Below are 17,934 nucleotides of genomic sequence, written 5' to 3'. Positions count from 1 at the left end.
CTAGGGTCAACCTCATCGACTGATTCATGTTCTTTATTATGATGATGTATAATCTAAAAAAGGAATCTCTTTCTTTGTCATTTGAATGAGACAGACACCAGACATGTGCCAGTGTGAGGCTGTGAGCCAGTGTCAGAGCCAGTGTCCAGATGATTTTCATGGTGATACCACATATTTATGTAGTGCTTTAAAATACAGATGGAGTACATTTGTTGTATGCAAAATTGCAAATAAATGACTACTGTGTCGTTAAGCAGTTTGAACAAATTATGGACACTTTTTACTTTTTCTCTTCGCTAAAAGCAACACCTATAACAATTGTTTCATTTTATGCAGTAATAGAACTACTTTCCTTAATAATGACAAAGCCCACAGAATGCCATGAATGCCCTCATCAAATGTATTGAAAACATAGAGCACTTTATTCAATCATAAGGCTATTGATAGCAACAGAATGCAACAATTTCAGGACCAGAGAAAGTTCCAGTTGAACTTGTACTTCATTGCATTGCAAAATGTAATCGCAAATTAATGCAATATTATTGCATGGGTTATCTCAAGATCAGCTGATAGATAATGTGTAGATAATGAGTTGCATGTTCAAGCAGATATGAATACAATAAATATAATATATCAGGGTTGAACTTAATTATTTAATTGTGCTAAGGCTAATAAATCATTAGGATGCATGACCATTTACATGTACATTTTGTTGATGCACTTGTTGATGCATTTTAACATAACATTTGATGAAAAAAATAAATGGATACAAAAAGTTATGTTTCCTCATCAATCTTTATCCCTTGCCATGTCCAGGTATGCATTCCTTACATATCATGGCAAATGATATTTGGAAATATATGTGTTGTAAATAAGTATTTTATCAGCTATTGTTTTGGAAAACCAAAGGGTCAGGAACAAGGAATCACTTGTAAATACAGCTCCCAAAGTCAAACCAGCGCAGAACCACTGTTGTAATCCCAGTGGTTGAATAGGTAGGTTTGATCCCTGACAACAGCTTTCATCTTTATTGTCACATCACAGGTTTACAGGTGGTGTAAAACATAAATATTTCACTGCATAAGTTTGCAAGTGACAACAACTTTGATGGTAGTTTTGTTGTATAGAAAAGTCAAGGATAGGTACTGTATAAACTGTAATTATCAACAATTTACAATTTAGGCATATAGCAGACGTTCTTAATCCAGAGCGATCTCTGGATCTGTACAATGAAACTATGAGTACACTAGTGCTATGTCTACATCTAAATGACAAGTTTTAGCCTTGGCATACCGTATGCCTGTAAGGTCGTTGAGGTCAATTCATGAGTGACTACAGTATATACTATAAACTAGGTATTTGACATTGTAAAAACCTGCTGAAGTCTGACAAAATGCTATTTCAATTTTCAAATGTTTTGGCCCTGGAATCCTATCTTAAAAAATGTCTTCCATCCTAATTGACTGATAAAGAAGTCATGAAGTCCCAAACTGTTGTAGAGGCCAGATACGCTCACAGTTCACCAATAAGTAATTGATTCTAGCAGTACACTATACAGCTGATAAAATGCTAGAGATATGAACGTTAGTGAGGACACGTGTGTTGTGTTACTCATTAAATGCTAGAATTCTGCCAAGACCAAAGTTCTAGTCCAGAGCGCTGCATGTCTTTATGGGGGTGTTTATTGTTGTGTGACATGCACATTTCTCACACGTCTTCAGACTGAAAAAATGGTTGGTGTATGCACACTGTGGAATATTGCCGCTGTAATTGCAACTTTCACCATTTTCCAAGCGGAGGTAATTGAAAGTCTTTGAAGCATAGCAATTGTATAGCAATTCAAGTTAGGGTGATTATTATTAAACTGAAAGATGTCCATGCTTTGATAGTCTTTTCTTCTTTGTGTTACAGGTGCAAGCTGTGCCAACATTTTACGGTAGGTTGAAGCTCCTTTTGACAGCACTATTTCCATTACTTAAACTCTTCTTTGCCTTTGGTTATAGTAAATCTTGCTGTAAATGACCCTAAATGCCAGGTGGGGATGCAGACGCAGGAGAACTAAGAGATGACATATTTGACATCAACAGAGGTAAAGCTTCAATGTGTCCACTATGATGCCTTGATGGCAATGTGTGTGCATTTGGTCATTTGCACCCATTAACCACTGATAGAGCATGCATTTGCTACAAAGATAAATACCGGTAGCCTAATTGAAGACATTCTATGGATTTTTCAGACTTGACCCACCTGTTCGAGGGAGATATTGCTATAGATGTACGTAATTGTTTGCTGCCTCCTTACAAAGAATGAAATTCATCAAGTGCATGACGGACACACTTGCCTGACTCTTGTCATATACATTCTGCAGGGCAGCAGAAATGCACTCCTCAATGAAACGACGAGATGGAAGTTTCCCATCCCTTACATCTTAACAGATTCCTTAGGTATGCACTATGACTACGGTATACTATATCTAAAAATGACATATTGTTGAAGTATTATTTACAAATCAGTTTCCCTTTTCTTTAGAGCTGAATGCTAAAGGTGTGATCCACCAGGCTTTTGAAGCCTATCGCTTGAAATCCTGTGTGGACTTTAAGCCCTATGAAGGGGAGAGCACCTACATTTCATTCACTAAGCTGTCAGGGTGAGTTATGGCAGAATGTCAATTGTCCGAGTATTGGCAACTTTATGGGACCACTATGTCAAATCTTCAAAATCAGAGGTCAAAACATGCTTATGTGACAATGCATCATGATTTGAGTTTGTATCAACTTGTTGTGTAGTGCTGTAGTACACTGGTTTTCAATGTGGGGTACAGGGACCCCCAGGGGTCCTGAAGAGTTACTGGACAACTCCGAGAGTGTAAAATACGGGTCCATTTGGTTCCATGTGTACACTCCCAGAGTTATACCAGTATATTAACACAGAGGATTTTGACGGGGGTGATTGGTGTCCCATACATACAATTAAAATCATATCAAATAGCGCTCAGAGGTCTAATGCATATCGAACATGGGGGGGGATTGCAGGTGTTGGAATTCAAAAGGTTGAGAATCACTGTTGTACATGTAGTAGCAATAATCCTGCATCTCCACCATGCTGTACAGATGCTGGTCATTTGTTGGAGACTTCAAAACGGGCCAGAACCTGTCCATTGGGGCGGGGTGTGACACAAAGGCCGTTGTAGAGCATGAGCTCCTCCACGCTCTGGGCTTTTACCACGAGCAGTCCCGCTCCGACAGAGACGACTACGTCATCATCCACTGGGACCAGATTACAGAAGGTACTCTGTGTGCACAGTAAAATAAATATATATAACATTGAAATTCAGTCAGGCAGTACATTCGGCATCATGGAAATTAGTTTTTTATTTTTATTTTATTTAAGTGATCATTGTATACATGATGTTGTGAAAGCAGATGATGATTCTCTTATCCTGTTCCGCTGTGCAATTACGTATATACATTAACATTAAACCATGGAGACCAAAAGACATGAAGAAACAAACTATAACTACTAATATGTACAGTATGGGTGAGATAACAACATCTGATCAAAGCAGACAAAACCAAACTAAATAATGAAATATTCTAATAAGGAAACTGTACAGTACAGTAGAGTAATCATACTCTCTCTGACCCCCCCCCCCCCCCCCCTGACCCCCCTCCCACCAACCACACACACATGCACACACGCACGCACACACACACACACACACACACACACACACACACACAAACACACAGGGATGGAGCACAATTTCAACAAGTATACGGATGACTTCATCACCGATCTGAACACACCGTACAACTATGAGTCCATCATGCACTACAGACCCTTCTCCTTCAACATAAACGCAAACCTCCCCACCATCAGCACCACTATACCGTACTTCAACGAGATCATTGGCCAGAGGCTCGACTTCAGTCCTCTGGACATCACCAGGCTCAACCGCATGTACGACTGTGGTAAGAGGACAGTGATGGAATTAAGTAATTAAACAGAACAGCAGAACAGTTACATTATTATTATTATTACTATGTACAAGTTACTACGTAAAAGTTGTATTTAAAACAGAACTGCAGCACAAACAAAAAAATCAAGAAAGTTCTTTAGAAAAAAAACATTCTTCAATAATCTAAACATTATGACCATTATTATGAACATCATTTGTAACTCATTATTGATCATTGTTGTTGCAGCTAACACCATTACTCTCCTGGACCAGTGTTCCTTTGAGCAGATCAACATCTGTGGAATGATCCAAAACGAGGCAGACGACGCAGATTGGGTCCAAACGTTAAGCACCCCAGCCGACATAGATCACACCTTGGCAGGGCGCTGCAAAGGTTAGCAGCAAATAAATCAAATGGTGTTGTTTTTTGTCAAATCAGAACACTATGATTAGATTTATTTGCTTCTCATACTGTAGTCTATATATTGTGCCAAAATTTAAAACCTGCATACCATGTCACCTTTAGACCTTAAAAGAATACATTGACCAACTACTGTATATCTTTTGTGATACCTCACTCTCTCTCTTTAGATGCTGGCTACTTCATGAAGTTCGACACATCCACTGGTAACGTTAGTAACAGCGGCTTGCTGGAGTCGCGCATCCTTTACCCCAAGAGAGATCAACAGTGCCTGGAGTTCTTCTACAGGATGACTGGCGGCGTAGGGGACAAGCTGGTTATCTGGACCAGAACTGATGACGGGACAGGGACTATTCGCAGTGCCAAGAAGATCCACACTATCACAGGTTTTGTATTGTTGTTGTCCAATCAAGTCTTGTTGGGGAGCTCTTAAGTTCACTTAACTTAAAATATCTTTGTGTTGCACCTTTCATGCACCGGAAAACTATGTGTGCTCACTGCTTCACAATCATTCTTCTTCAGCCGTTCATATTTTGTTCAGAATTGTATTAAGAATCAGCAAAGCAAGTACAATGACTATACAAGAATTAGTGTCAGTGACATTAACCATTGGATATACTGTATATCTAGCCTCGCAAATGGCCAGATGCAAATCTGCCAGTGCAAGAAAGAAAATTGCCCTCGGTGGATTGTGTGATATTAGTATGGCAAGCCAGGCTACTGTATATCAACACCCAATGACAGCAACATACTGACAGCAGTACCTCTTATTTGTCAGTGGTACAATGCTGGGCAGTGTTGGTGTGTAGACTATTCATCACTCAACACATAGGACAGAAATGCCCTACTCTGCAGCACTGAGGCAACTGAATTACCATCTCCACCGAATTCCTTGAAACTATCATTGGTGTCACATAGAAATCTCATATACCTCTAATTTTGGCATTGCTTTGCTTAGGTGATTTCTGCCTTGATTTCAAGAATTTACTGTAATGTCACTCTCTGTTAAGTGAATTTCCTGATCATCGAAACCCATTCAAACATAGGAAGGGGGTGGGTTGTTGGACACGTAATTAATTCAGCGGTTTAATCCCCAATATTCATCTCTCTCGCAGGTGATTTAGACGACTCTTGGAAAATAGCCCATGTGACCCTAGAGGTCACAGAGAAGTTCCGCTACTTCTTCCAGGCCATCAGAGGATCAGCTAACTCCACGGGCGCCATCTTGATCGATGACATCACACTCACAGAGACAGTTTGTCCCAATGCCGTCTGGCAGATCCAGAACTTCACGGGCCTCCTCGCCACCACACCCACCGGTGGTAAAATTAGCAGCAGTTGCTTCTACAACTCGGAAGGTTACAGTTTTGGGATCAGTGTTTACCCGAATGGAAGAGAAGCCCTGTACAGTGACTACGTGGGTGTGGCCATTCACCTCTGCAGCGGACCAGATGATGCTGTTCTGGAGTGGCCGGTGAAGAACAGGCAGATGACCATCACAGCCATGGACCAGGACCTCGATGCCAAGCAGAGGATGTCTGCTACCAGAAGCTTCACAACTGGTGGGCCCAGGTTTATATACTGGCAGTGAGGACAAAACTAATGTTATGTCTTTTTTTTGGTATTTAAAAGCCTTAATGATTGAGGACACATTTTAAGCATGCAAAACTGAAATCTCTTTGATTCCAGCTTATTTTTTTTATTTTTTTTTTAAGATATTTTTTTGCGGCTTACGCCTTTTATTGATTTTTTAAGGGACAGATAGTAGGCTGACAGGAAACGGGAGAGAGATGGGGGGATGACATGCGGTAAAGGCCGTGTCGGGTTCGGGAGTCGAACCCGCGGCACACCGCGACTGGATCACCAGTCCGGTGCCCAGACCGTTACGCTACGGCCTGGGCCTGATTCCAGCTTATTGATTATTATTAGTCGTTTAAGCCAAGGATTTGTATTTTTAACTTTTTGCAGGTGAAACCTGACTAATGAAAGCTCATGAAGCGTAAGCTAGTCATCAATGGGAGTCGACCCCATCATGCCGCCTAAGCCAATGGGAGCCGCCTAAACGCCGCCTAAGCCAATAGGAGCTGCCTAAACACCGCCAGCCAATCGCGTAGTATAGCGACCTAGTCTAGACACGGGCAATGCCCAGACCACACTCTCAACCATAGACATACTGTAATTTCCGGACTATAAGCCGCACCTGAATATAAGCCGCACCAGCCAAATTTAGGGGAAATCCCATATACAAGCCGCACCGGACTATAAGCCGCACCGGACTATAAGCCGCAGCTACGTTAGCTCAGAGCCTGAGATGGCTCTGCGTTAGCTGTAAAAATCCATAGATAAGCCGCAGGGTTCAAATCATGGGTAAAAAGCCGCGGCTTATAGTCCGGAAATTACGGTATATAAACACTGCAGCGGAGCGGAGCGCCTGATAGCACAGGTTAATGTTATGAGCAAACTGGAGAGCAGGAAAGATACACAACGGAGACAGTGTTTGTTTCTCCTGACATATATGACTGTTAGTTACTGACTATGACTATATTAATTAGTAACTAACTAACTATCACTGTAATATTTCTTGTTTTCACATAATATGTGAAAACAAGAAATATTACAGTGATAATATTATTACATGCTGGATTCAGTCCTTATTCACCCAAGGTCTACAATGAATTATTTTAGTTTGTTTAAGATTATGTTAGTTTCATTTTAATTGAAGATCATCATTCCATTGATGTTTATGTTTAATTGCATTTGCAAATACTCTTTTATAATATTTGATAATTAAATTAGATTTTCTTCTTTTCCAGATGAAAGTGCACGTTGGAACAAGCCTACAGCTACCTCAGGAATGTGGGATGCTGCGTGTCAGTGTTTCCGTAGTGCGGATTATGGCTGGAGCACCTTCATCACACACAAACAGCTACAGAGGAGGAGCTTCCTCAAGGGCGATGACCTCATCATCTCTGCTGACTTCAATGGTGAGAGGCAGGATTAGGGATTAATGCGTCGAGTCGGACCAACGCACCGCCGGAATAATGAGCCATCGGAACAATGACGCGACACCCTGGCCCCTTTTCCACCAAAAGAACTTCGGTTCAGAACCAGTGCCGTTCCGAACCTTGGTGCTTTTTGCGAACCGGTCGCGAACCTGCTGCATTTCCACCAGATTGACGGCCGGTTCATTTGGTAGCGCTATTATAAACACAAAATGTTGAAAAGGAGGACGATCCCGCAGACGCCCCGAGGGCGTTGCACAACACAAACAGATGTAAACAGTATCCACGAGGTTGTGATGTCAGGGTTACAAGTTATTATAACGCCCCGCAAGTCTCAGCTGGATTCTGGATCGCGATGCATCCGTAATTTCCGTATACGTTTGGATCGTTTCATGTTTGCGTTGGCAATTAATGTAAACGTATTTTTGTTCAAAGATGGTTGACTGATATGTGACTGATGTGTTTAATTTAGGAGGCAAAACATAATTATAGCCTGAACCATATTACACGAACCATATAGCCTACCATATATATATCATATTATATACCCCCATCTTTTGAGATGGGGGTCCGCAGCGGCGCAGCCAAATACATATTAACTTAGAGGTCCTTGCATGAAAAGGTTTGAGCACCACTATAGGTTACTTGTAAAATGTGTCTGACATATACTACCACATTGTTGTAGCCTATCATTCATGCAGGAGTCGGATGATGAGCACGACCCCAGAAAATACTGTGTGCCAGGTTTTCCTAGATTAGATATGTTTAATAGCAGATTAGGCCGGAAACATATCACATTATAACTTGTATTTCGGGTATTTTCAAATCTTTGAAGATCCTTTTTTTTTTTTTTGGCGGCATCGTTATCTGTTATGTTCTGTTGCGTGTGTCACTGTGTCTGCGTCCTCCCAAGTTCCAACCCACTGACAAGTTCCAACCTACTGACACACCCACTTATATCGTCTCGGTTCACAAAGCGCTGCGTGCAATTACAAAGCTGAACCACCGTTTTGTGGTTCACATTGGGAACGAACGTTTATGGTTCGGAACCAACTCATTTTCAGTGGAAACACTCTGAACTGGTTCAATATGTGGCGGGAAGAAAGAACCGAACCGGTTCAACCCCGGTGGAAAAGGGGCCCCTTTGTTAAACCACGCTGAGCAAATCATAGGTAATGCAAATGCAGTCTGACCATTAAGTCATGTAAAATGTCACTCTTCTCTTCATCCTGTCAGATTTAACCCACATGATCAAGACTGAGGTGCCTGTTGTACCAGCAATGCAGAGGGATGACATCAGAGAAGTACAGCCAATCAGAGAGGAGGACAATAATGGTGAGGTTCCAGCTATGCAGAGTGATGACCTCACAGAAGTACAGCCAATCAGGGAGGAGGAGAAGAGCGTCGAGGTCCCAAAACCCAGACATGTGCGCTCCGCCACTACTGATCCCTGCCATCCCAACCCCTGCTTAAATGGAGGAGTGTGCGTAGACAGTCAAGGGAAAGCATCATGCAGGTATGTGTCCACCTGGGAGTGCATGCATGTGTGTGATGTGTGTTTATATGCTTGTACAGTTTGTTTGCATATACAGTAGGTGTGTGTGTGTGTGTGTGTGTGTGTGTGTGTGTGTGTGTGTGTGTGTGTGTGTGTGTGTGTGTGTGTGTGTGTGTGTGTGTGTGTGTGTGTGTGTGTGTGTGTGTGTGTGTGTGTGTGTGTGTGTGTGTGTGTGTGTGTGTGTGTGCGCGCGCACCTAATGCTAATGATCTATAGTTGCAGCCCTAATGTTGTAACGAATGATGTATCTGTCCCCTGACTTCAGGTGTGCATCAGGCCAGGCCAGCTACTATGCGGGTGAGAGATGTCAAAAGCAGCACATGGACGGAACTGTTCTTGGAGTGTTGATTGGCGGGGCCTCAGGGACAGTCATTCTGACGCTGGCCATCTTCTCTGTCATCAGGAGGCCTCAGTAATACTGTTTCCCCTGAAGAGCTCCAGTGACCACTGTCCTTTAATTTACATGGATGTGAAAACTGACGTGTTGATTAATGAGCATTGTCCCTGTCAAATAAATAAATAAATAAAATATAAACATTCACAAAAGGACTTGGATGAAAGCTCAGAGAGTCCCCATGAAAATAATACAATAAAAAAAACAATAACAAATAACACAATAATAGCTGATAACACTCATTTAGCTGTCACTCAGGAAGGGTTATACCAAAATATGCTCTCTACAGATTACAGACATGTATATTTTCAACTGATGGTATAATAATAATAATATTCATTCGGGTCAAATGGAGTAGGGTGCTACTACTGCTACTATTTTGTGCTCACTGGAAAGGCTCTGCTACATAGAACAGAGCCTTAATTAGTATAATTGGTACCACCTGACTGTGAAGGAAGTGAGAGAAGTAACTGCTAACAGCAGCCACTATTTCACGTGGCTGCTGTGAAAAATGTCTATTGCTTTTGGAATCAGATATGCTGTTACTGTTTTCCATGTCTATTGCTTTTGGAATCAGATATGCTGTTACTGTTTTCCAATGTTGTGTAGGCCTATTGATGCATTACTGCAGTTATCTAAGCACCACAATGAGGCAAAGGTTTCCTGGAATTCCCCTTTAAATGATAGCGGACACAAGGTACAGTGGGCCCTTGAGAACACTTTATTTTCTATTTCTATTTATTTTCTATTTGATTTTACAGTATATCTACATTTATTTTATTGTACAAATGAGGGGCCAAATACACACACACACACACACACACACACACACACACACACACACACACACACACACACACACACACACACACACACACACACACACACACACACACAGATTTAGACGTATTTTAATAATTTGATCGATTTTGACATTTTCAATTTACGAGTCGGCTCAGTCATACATACTCCAGTTTTAGGTGATATTTATCACCTCAAACTGAAGTAGGCCTACTGTATGAATAATGAATAGGTCTTTAGGCTTCATTTCCTTGAGGGTGGAGGACAAACACCAGCTCAGCTTTATATATTAGAGCTGCAAGTAAACTTTGAGGTGCTTACCCTAATGCACCAAATGTTAGAGAGGCATGCGGAGCGCTAGTGCAATGTATTACTCCGTAGTTTTCAATAAAGACGTGTTTTACTACCGTTTGTGGTCGATTTTGTTCCCAATGGCCATAGATGGCGGTAGTGAGGGACACATCCGGTAATAGCCGGAATTACGCTCAACGTAAAGAGGAAGTAAACGAGGGGTGAAAATAGCGTCACAAACCACATTAAAACACTTCTTTATTGAAAACTACGGTGTAATACATATTGGACACGCACCCCGCATGCCTCTCTAACATTTGGGCCATCAAAGGTAATCAATTTAAATGTTGCATCTGTACATGTTCTCGTAGATTGAAAATGTCAAAATCGTAGACACACACTCACAGTTCACTCACTCAGTAATACATTTATAATAATACATTGTATTTATAACGCACTTTATATTTTAAACAAATGTCAAAGTGCTACATCAAGAGTAGAAGAATAAAATAAAATGCATAAGTATATAAAAGGACTAAAATAAGGACAATTCATGAATTTCGTGGTCAAGTATACTGCTAAAAGGTTAAAAGCACATGGGCATCTAAAAGTCCAACTAGCCAAATGCCTTGTTAAAAAGAAAAGTCTTAAGTCCCCTTTTAAAAGCGTCCACGGATTGTGGTGCTCTGTGTGTGTGTGTGTGTGTGTGTGTGTGTATGTGTGTGTGTGAGAGAGACGCAACTTGGCCTGTTGTAGTAGCGCCACCATGAGGCTGATTTGAAAACTGTCAAGTGGCATTTCTTCCTCAGCCTATAGTGGGAATAGGCATGCACGGTTTGGGATAGCCTATCCGTGGATATGCACTGCTTGGGATATACGTGGATATGCTTCTGAGGAGGAGGATTCTAAAAACTACGTATAAATCCTAAAGCCTTGTTTATACTTCACTGTGCAACGGTCCTATGCTGGAAAATAGCAGATATGCAAATTAACTCACAGCACATCTCATTCAAGACACTGAACTTGCAGATCTGCCATTTTTGCCATCCAAATGCATTAGATTATATGGTTAAATGGGCCCTAAGAGATGCAGAAATTAACTAGAAAAAGTGTCCTTCTGGGCACTTTTGTGTGTGTGAGAGACGCAACTCCATTTTTCTCCTGTGACCATTTTCCAATATTGGTCTCCGCCAATTAGGACTCCTAATTCCACTGCATCTGTGGCAGGATGGACGTGCAATGACACGGCCCATCTCCCATCCTTGTTGGTGGATGGATCAGAGTCACAGCCATCCTCCGCCCACTTAGTAGTGGGCTGATTGGTATTGTGGCAGGATGGGCGTTAGCGTTCCCACGCTGTCACGGCCCGTCCTCCGCCCACTGATTAGGGCTTGATGAGTGTCCTGGCTGGCTTTATAAGGTGACGTGTCGGCAGTGTTTGTCAGCTGTCAGTCTCTCTCTGCCACACTGCTGGTGGGTTTCACGGCCAGGAGTTATTCCGCCGCATGGAGGTGATCATCCTTAACAGAGCTGTCCCGTCGGGTGACAGTGTGTTTGGTCCGCACTCCAGTGCAGGTATGTTTCTATACGTTGCTGTTACGATCGCCTGCACTTAATAGTTGACTGTGAACTTGACTGTGAGCACTTGTTGTTGTTTTAGCCTTGGAGCTACTCGCTCTGGCCTGTGTCCTGTTCGGCGTGTTGTGAACCAACACCACGCCACCGAGGTTGGTGTTCCTCCCTCTCCGCAGTATTTATATTCATTTGGTGTCTGTGATGCCATGGGGGTATAAACATGGGCTCTTGTTGTTTACAGTTGTATTATTTACCTGGCTACCGCTGCAGTGGGTACAACGACGGTGCACGTTGGCCTCATTAAAGCGGGTGAGTTTGCGTGTCTTTGCTGTTCCTGCCTCAGTGACTATAGTATAAGAGTGGTATTTTAATACAGCCGTTGTGCTTCCAGGGCCAGTACTACACCTGCTGCTTTGCTGACCTTAACCTTCCACACACACTCGTACCGCAGTGTTCGAGAGGGCTCATCCCACGGCCACGAGTGGTCCGTTCGGTGGTCGCCTGAATCGGGGCCCTGGTTGATTGTAGCCCATATCGGGCATCGTTATCTATATTCTGCCTATATTATAACGTATTCCACTTGATCTTGGATGTATAGATACTTAGTGCTGTATTACCTCTAAATTGGATACGACTGGCTTGTATAGTGGTGCGATATTGATATATATGTATTTATGTATTATTTATTTTATATATAATATATATACCGCTCTATGCACCTTATAGCAGTTTATAGCATTTTAGACCTTGGGAGCCTTTATTTATTGAACCGTCATCTTGCTGTATGAAATATCTAATTGCTTTTATAAACTTTTATGTTGCTGACCAAGTATTTTAATAAAGACTTTTGTATATTGGTTACACACGTTTCTGCCCTGCCTATATGTATGTATACTGAATCTGTGTTGGGGAGTCATTACGTGCTCCGGGTGTCCAGTATTGCATTTAGTAAATATCTCCTGTGGCGCAATTCCCCAGGTGGCGTAGTAGGCTACCTTAAGCAATACCACCTTGCCACACATCCATCCCTATGATGGGTACATCTGCTATGGGCATTCCTTTTGCTTCCAAGTCCCTCCTTATCTTTCCATTTGGCGCTTTAATCAAGAGCTCAAGTTGGGTGTTTCCAATAAATGAACATCAATGCTTTGATTGTTCTTAATATTTCTCAAACGAGCCTTCACTTTCCTGCAGGTAATTCTCTGGGGTGTTTTGGAACCAAACACATACATATTCATATTCATTTTCATGACAATTGGGCACAATACGTTTCCATACGTGTCGGATACAACTCCCATTGAATCTACGCTTCAATTTCCCCTCGGGGATTAATAAAGTATATCTCATCTCATCTCATCATACTTGTATCTCAATGTCATCATACAGTTTGCGTAATGCAATCATCTATTTCATGGGTTTTCAACAGGTGGTCCGTGGACCACTGGTGGTCCGTGAAGGTGTTGCATGTGGTCCCCGACCATGCATTTAGTAATGTAGGAAAGTGAAGATTCGTATTTGAATTTATTGTATTGGGTTAGGGACCCTACCCTACCTTCCTTATTCCTAAATAAAGTGCCTCATCTTTGGTTTAAATGAATGTGTCATGGAGTTCTTTTAACTTTCATTATCCCTGAATTTTACACAATTTTACATCTAATCACTTGGTTACCTACTCTCCATAAACAACTACACTTTAGAAACAAGCTCAAATAATTAACTATACTTTATTTTTGTCATACATTTTTATTAACATTTTATAAATGATTATAAAATTGGTACAGTATACTTTTACAATTTATCCAGGGACAATTGTCTTCTAAGAACACTTTACAAATAACACAAGTGCTTACTGTAGTGAATTAAACAGAGAGGACTGGAGTCTGGAGTCAATTGGGTTATATTATTTTTAACACGAATTTGAAGCTGTCAAAATCTGACGGCCATTGTCACGCCCACCTTTTGGTAACGCCCACTTTCGGCCACGCCCACCTTTGGTAACGCCCACTTTTGGCCACGCCCACAAAAAGGACCCCCCTTGTCATTTTCCAGGCAGGCTCCACTGGTTAGGGTTAGAGAAAGTTGAGAAACAATGCAGTAAATGATCTGGTGACAAATTATGACGCATCGATGTTGTCAGTTACTGGGAAGTCGGATGTCAAGAACTTCCACAGAAAAGTGAGTTAGAATCTCAAGGGAAACCATACCGGGTTGCCTGGTTGAGTCACCATTACAAGGAACTGTGCCCATAATCAATCGCAAGTGTCTGCTTACTCATAGAATAAGTTGCAATGAACAGCAACATGAGTTTAATATGGAAGGTTAATTTATTTCCCCCACACCATGACCATATCCCCCCCTCCCAACACTACAATGGTCCCCAGGTTGATTCTCAGTCAGGGTGGTGGTCCCTGGTTCATACTCAGTTGAAAACCCCTGATCTATTTAACAGTTTGTTCACGTGGGCATTAATTATTAGATCTTTGCGCCCAAAACGACTGGTAAGCATTTTATTGTCATAATTCTGCCCTGATAAAGCCAATCCCGCGACTACATAGCCGCTGTGCCACTTAAGAATGACTTTAAATGTGAATTTATCAGACTTACTGAGACTCGTGTTTTTGTCTATTGCTGTCTCAAATTGACTCCAAAAGCTTTGCCATTGACTCACATCTCCAGTGAACTTCTCCATGGTCAGTTTAGGTAGTTTGACGGACTGTTGTCACTGTATTTCCCGAGGCCGTGGATGCGATTTCTCCTTCCTCATTTCTCCTCAGAATGCGTTTTATCCTCGTCTCAAGTGCTACTAAAGAAGGAGTTGAAGGGTAAATTTAGGTCTGATAATGATGTACCATTAAAATAATGTATAGGCCTATAATAATTATTATTTATTTGAATTTTTTCATTTTAGAAAAAACTGCCATTGAGGTGCCCACTGGAACGGAACCTGTACATTGGACACAACAGTGAGAAAGTAAAACAGGTGAGTGAGCGACAACAACCTCTAATTGTTGGCTAGAAATGGAATAACTGTTGATGTGGTGAGTTTGGCTGTTTACTGGTGTTGTGGCTTTGTGTTTACAAGTGGTGTGTATAGTTGTGTACTCACTGTACTGTAGCCTAAGGTAGTGTCAAAGAAAGAAAATCACACCCGTGTGAAGTGAGGGCTAGCATGGCAGTGCCCCTCAAAAATAAGGTATATAATAGGATATCATCTCAGGGCTGTTTCCATTTAAATGATAAAAGTCCAGTTTAATCTGTGTTGAAACAGTAGCTACACGCTAAGCTAAGCTAACGATCCCCGAGCCTATACTGTATAGGCTCGGGCAACGTTAGCTTAGCGCTTAGCTTAGAGTTAGCGCCCCTCTGAGCCTGTGCTCAAGACTTCTCCACTGTATAGGCTCGGGGATCATCAACGTGAACGAACCCCGACACCAGCGCTGCAAAAATGGACAGATCTACAAGCTCTCAACGCGTAGCGAACGGCACTGCAAAAACAGGCAGGACGCAATGCCTTGAGAGCCTGTGGATCAGCCCGGCCGCAGGAGCTTGTGGGCTCCGCTTCGAGCCTCCGACAGACCGGTGCGCGGAGGCAAGGGAGCAAGTTACCCTGGCTGCGCAGCAGAAACAGACTGATCTACAAGCTCTCAACGCCTAGCGAACGGAGCTGCAAAAACAGGCAGCTTAAGAGCTTGTAGATCTGAGCTGTTCTCACTTTACTTTTATGACACGAATACATCGTCAATCGCCGATTCTTGGTCAGACGATGGGCGGTTGAAAAAAATTGGCATATCGCCCAACCTTAGTGCAAACACAACCAATCATATTGACGTGTCTAGATAGCTTCACATCCGGTTTCGCACATATCCCGCCCTTAGCTCACGCTGATTGGTCCGGTACAGAACGGATTTTTGTCAGCTCAACTCCCTGAGAGATCCCAGATGAAGGCTGTGTTGGGGAACATGGTTACCCAATACCGCCCTCATCTGGCAGCGTCAGGTTAATACAGAAGTACTGCTCAAAAATTAATACTGCAGCCAGGCTGCCAGTACCTGAATAGCCTGGAACTCACCTATGCTTTCTATGGCATAGGCAGCTCCCGGCAGAATCCGCCGGGAGAAACTGTGTGCAGCTGCTGGACATGAGACTAATTAATTAGAGCGACAGAGAGAGAGAGAGGAGTGTGTGTGTGTGTGTGTGTGTGTGTGTGTGTGTGTGTGTGTACGGGCAGGTGTGCGTGTGTGCGTAAATTTAACAAAGGTGCAGACGATCAGAAATCAGCAGAGAGTGATCGACGTTTGCGCTACTCTATGCCAAATTTAAGTGGACTCGGTCCCAGACTTTTCTTTTTCTCCCTGGAAATAAAACGTCTGGGTTTCCGAGGCTAGTACCTGAATAACCTGATGATATTTTGAAATGCAACAAGTTGTCAGGAACTGTATAGTAACACTAATATAGGCTACATACCTTTCCACAATTGTACTATTGCAATAGGCCTAGTGTTTAGAGAAGTGGTGGCAAAATGTGATGGTATTTGTATTTGACCAATAGGTGGAGATATTGTGGTGGTATTTGACCAATAGGTGGAGATATTGTGATGGTATTTCACCAATAGGTGGAGATATTGTGGTGGTATTTGACCAATAGGTGGATATATTGTGGTGGTATTTGACCAATATGTGGAGATATTGTGGTGGTATTTTACCAATAGGTGGAGATATTGTGGTGGTGTTTCACCAATAGGTGGTGGTATTTTACCAATAGGTAATGCAACATCATCCGCTTAAAACTGTCCCTTGATTTTGCAAACATGATCATGACCTTTTTTTCCTAAATGTTAGTCCAATTTAAAGAGACCCACCTTTTTTCTCTTGCTTTTAGCTCTGTCTTAGCTTAAAAAAGGTAATAGAAATATAGATTTTATGACATTTATGTATTATTATTTATTGTTATGTTGACCCTGCGTGTGCGCGCAAATCATGATTGTTTTTAATCGATATAGTTCGCATTCATGGATCAGTTAGGGTGAGAGGACATTCAGCAAACTCTGACTTTGTATTCATAGTCCCCAAGGACTCTGCATGCTGGCCTTGTTAGGAGAGGATTTGTTTATCAAATGAGTCTTTCTCCTTCAGGAATTCACAGCCCAGCTTACAAGGCACATGTATTATACAAGTCCTTGACCCTCTTCAACCAGTACTCCACTGTGGTATACCATTTGGTGGTATACTGAAGCTAAATGGGTAGTCCAGATATTGTAATAATCATCTCTATCTGTTGCTTCTGTGCTCTGTGAGTGAGAAACTATTAGTGATTCCATCTCATTAATGTACATGCTTAAACAGGTCTCAGAATCATATATTTATCTATAAATTGTATAAAAAACATCACACCCGTGTGAAGTGAGGGGCGCTCATATCATTGTACTTCATCATCACTTAAAGCCTTAAAGCTGAACATAGGAGCTCCCCTCAAAAAGAGCGATAGCCCCTCCTATGTCCAGCTTTTTGGTGTGTAACTTACATTTTGTCCTAAAACAAACTTAAATGTCATCATTGACAATGAATGGACAATTTTGAGTGTTTGTGTAAACACAAACATTGCGTAACACAAACATTGATTCTGGTTCTGATTGGCCGATTATTATTACAATGTAGTGTGCAGTTGCTAAATATACAATATATATATATATATATACATACATTGATTGTCTTTTTATATGGCCTTTTGTATGCATGTTGTTGCATTGTTTTCTCTGTCTAAATAGGTCATATTTGGAGTAAACCTTCCATTTACCACCTTCACAATTCTGCATAGCCGACTCTGCCCTGAGGGCATTGTCGATTGACTGTGCTTCCATCTGGGGTTTTATTGGCCAAGTCCTCTTCGATTTCCTCAATTCAATATTATGGTGATTACATCCATGCAACATGTCTAAAT

General features: G+C 41.8%; 1 protein-coding gene across 1 annotated transcript; it reads left to right on the top strand.

The window, feature by feature from the left end:
- Positions 1-103: 103 nt before the first annotated feature.
- On the top strand, positions 104-9,352 carry mep1a.2 (meprin A, alpha (PABA peptide hydrolase), tandem duplicate 2; the record flags this gene model as incomplete). The annotated part of the gene is made up of 14 exons (XM_083790537.1): positions 104-121; positions 1,912-1,936; positions 2,036-2,089; positions 2,237-2,274; positions 2,369-2,444; positions 2,530-2,647; positions 3,111-3,286; positions 3,750-3,971; positions 4,206-4,352; positions 4,550-4,765; positions 5,495-5,941; positions 7,193-7,363; positions 8,618-8,897; positions 9,202-9,352. The coding sequence occupies 14 exons, from the start codon at positions 104-106 to the stop codon at positions 9,350-9,352; spliced, it is 2,139 nt and encodes a 712-aa protein (XP_083646663.1).
- Between the last annotated feature and the right edge of the window lie 8,582 nt (positions 9,353-17,934).

The sequence above is a fragment of the Protomyctophum parallelum genome (assembly GCF_964188405.1).
Source record: "Protomyctophum parallelum genome assembly, chromosome: 19".
NCBI lineage: Eukaryota > Metazoa > Chordata > Actinopteri > Myctophiformes > Myctophidae > Protomyctophum > Protomyctophum parallelum.
Note: the sequence above shows the minus strand (reverse complement) of the source record. Positions and strands in the feature narration are given on the sequence as shown.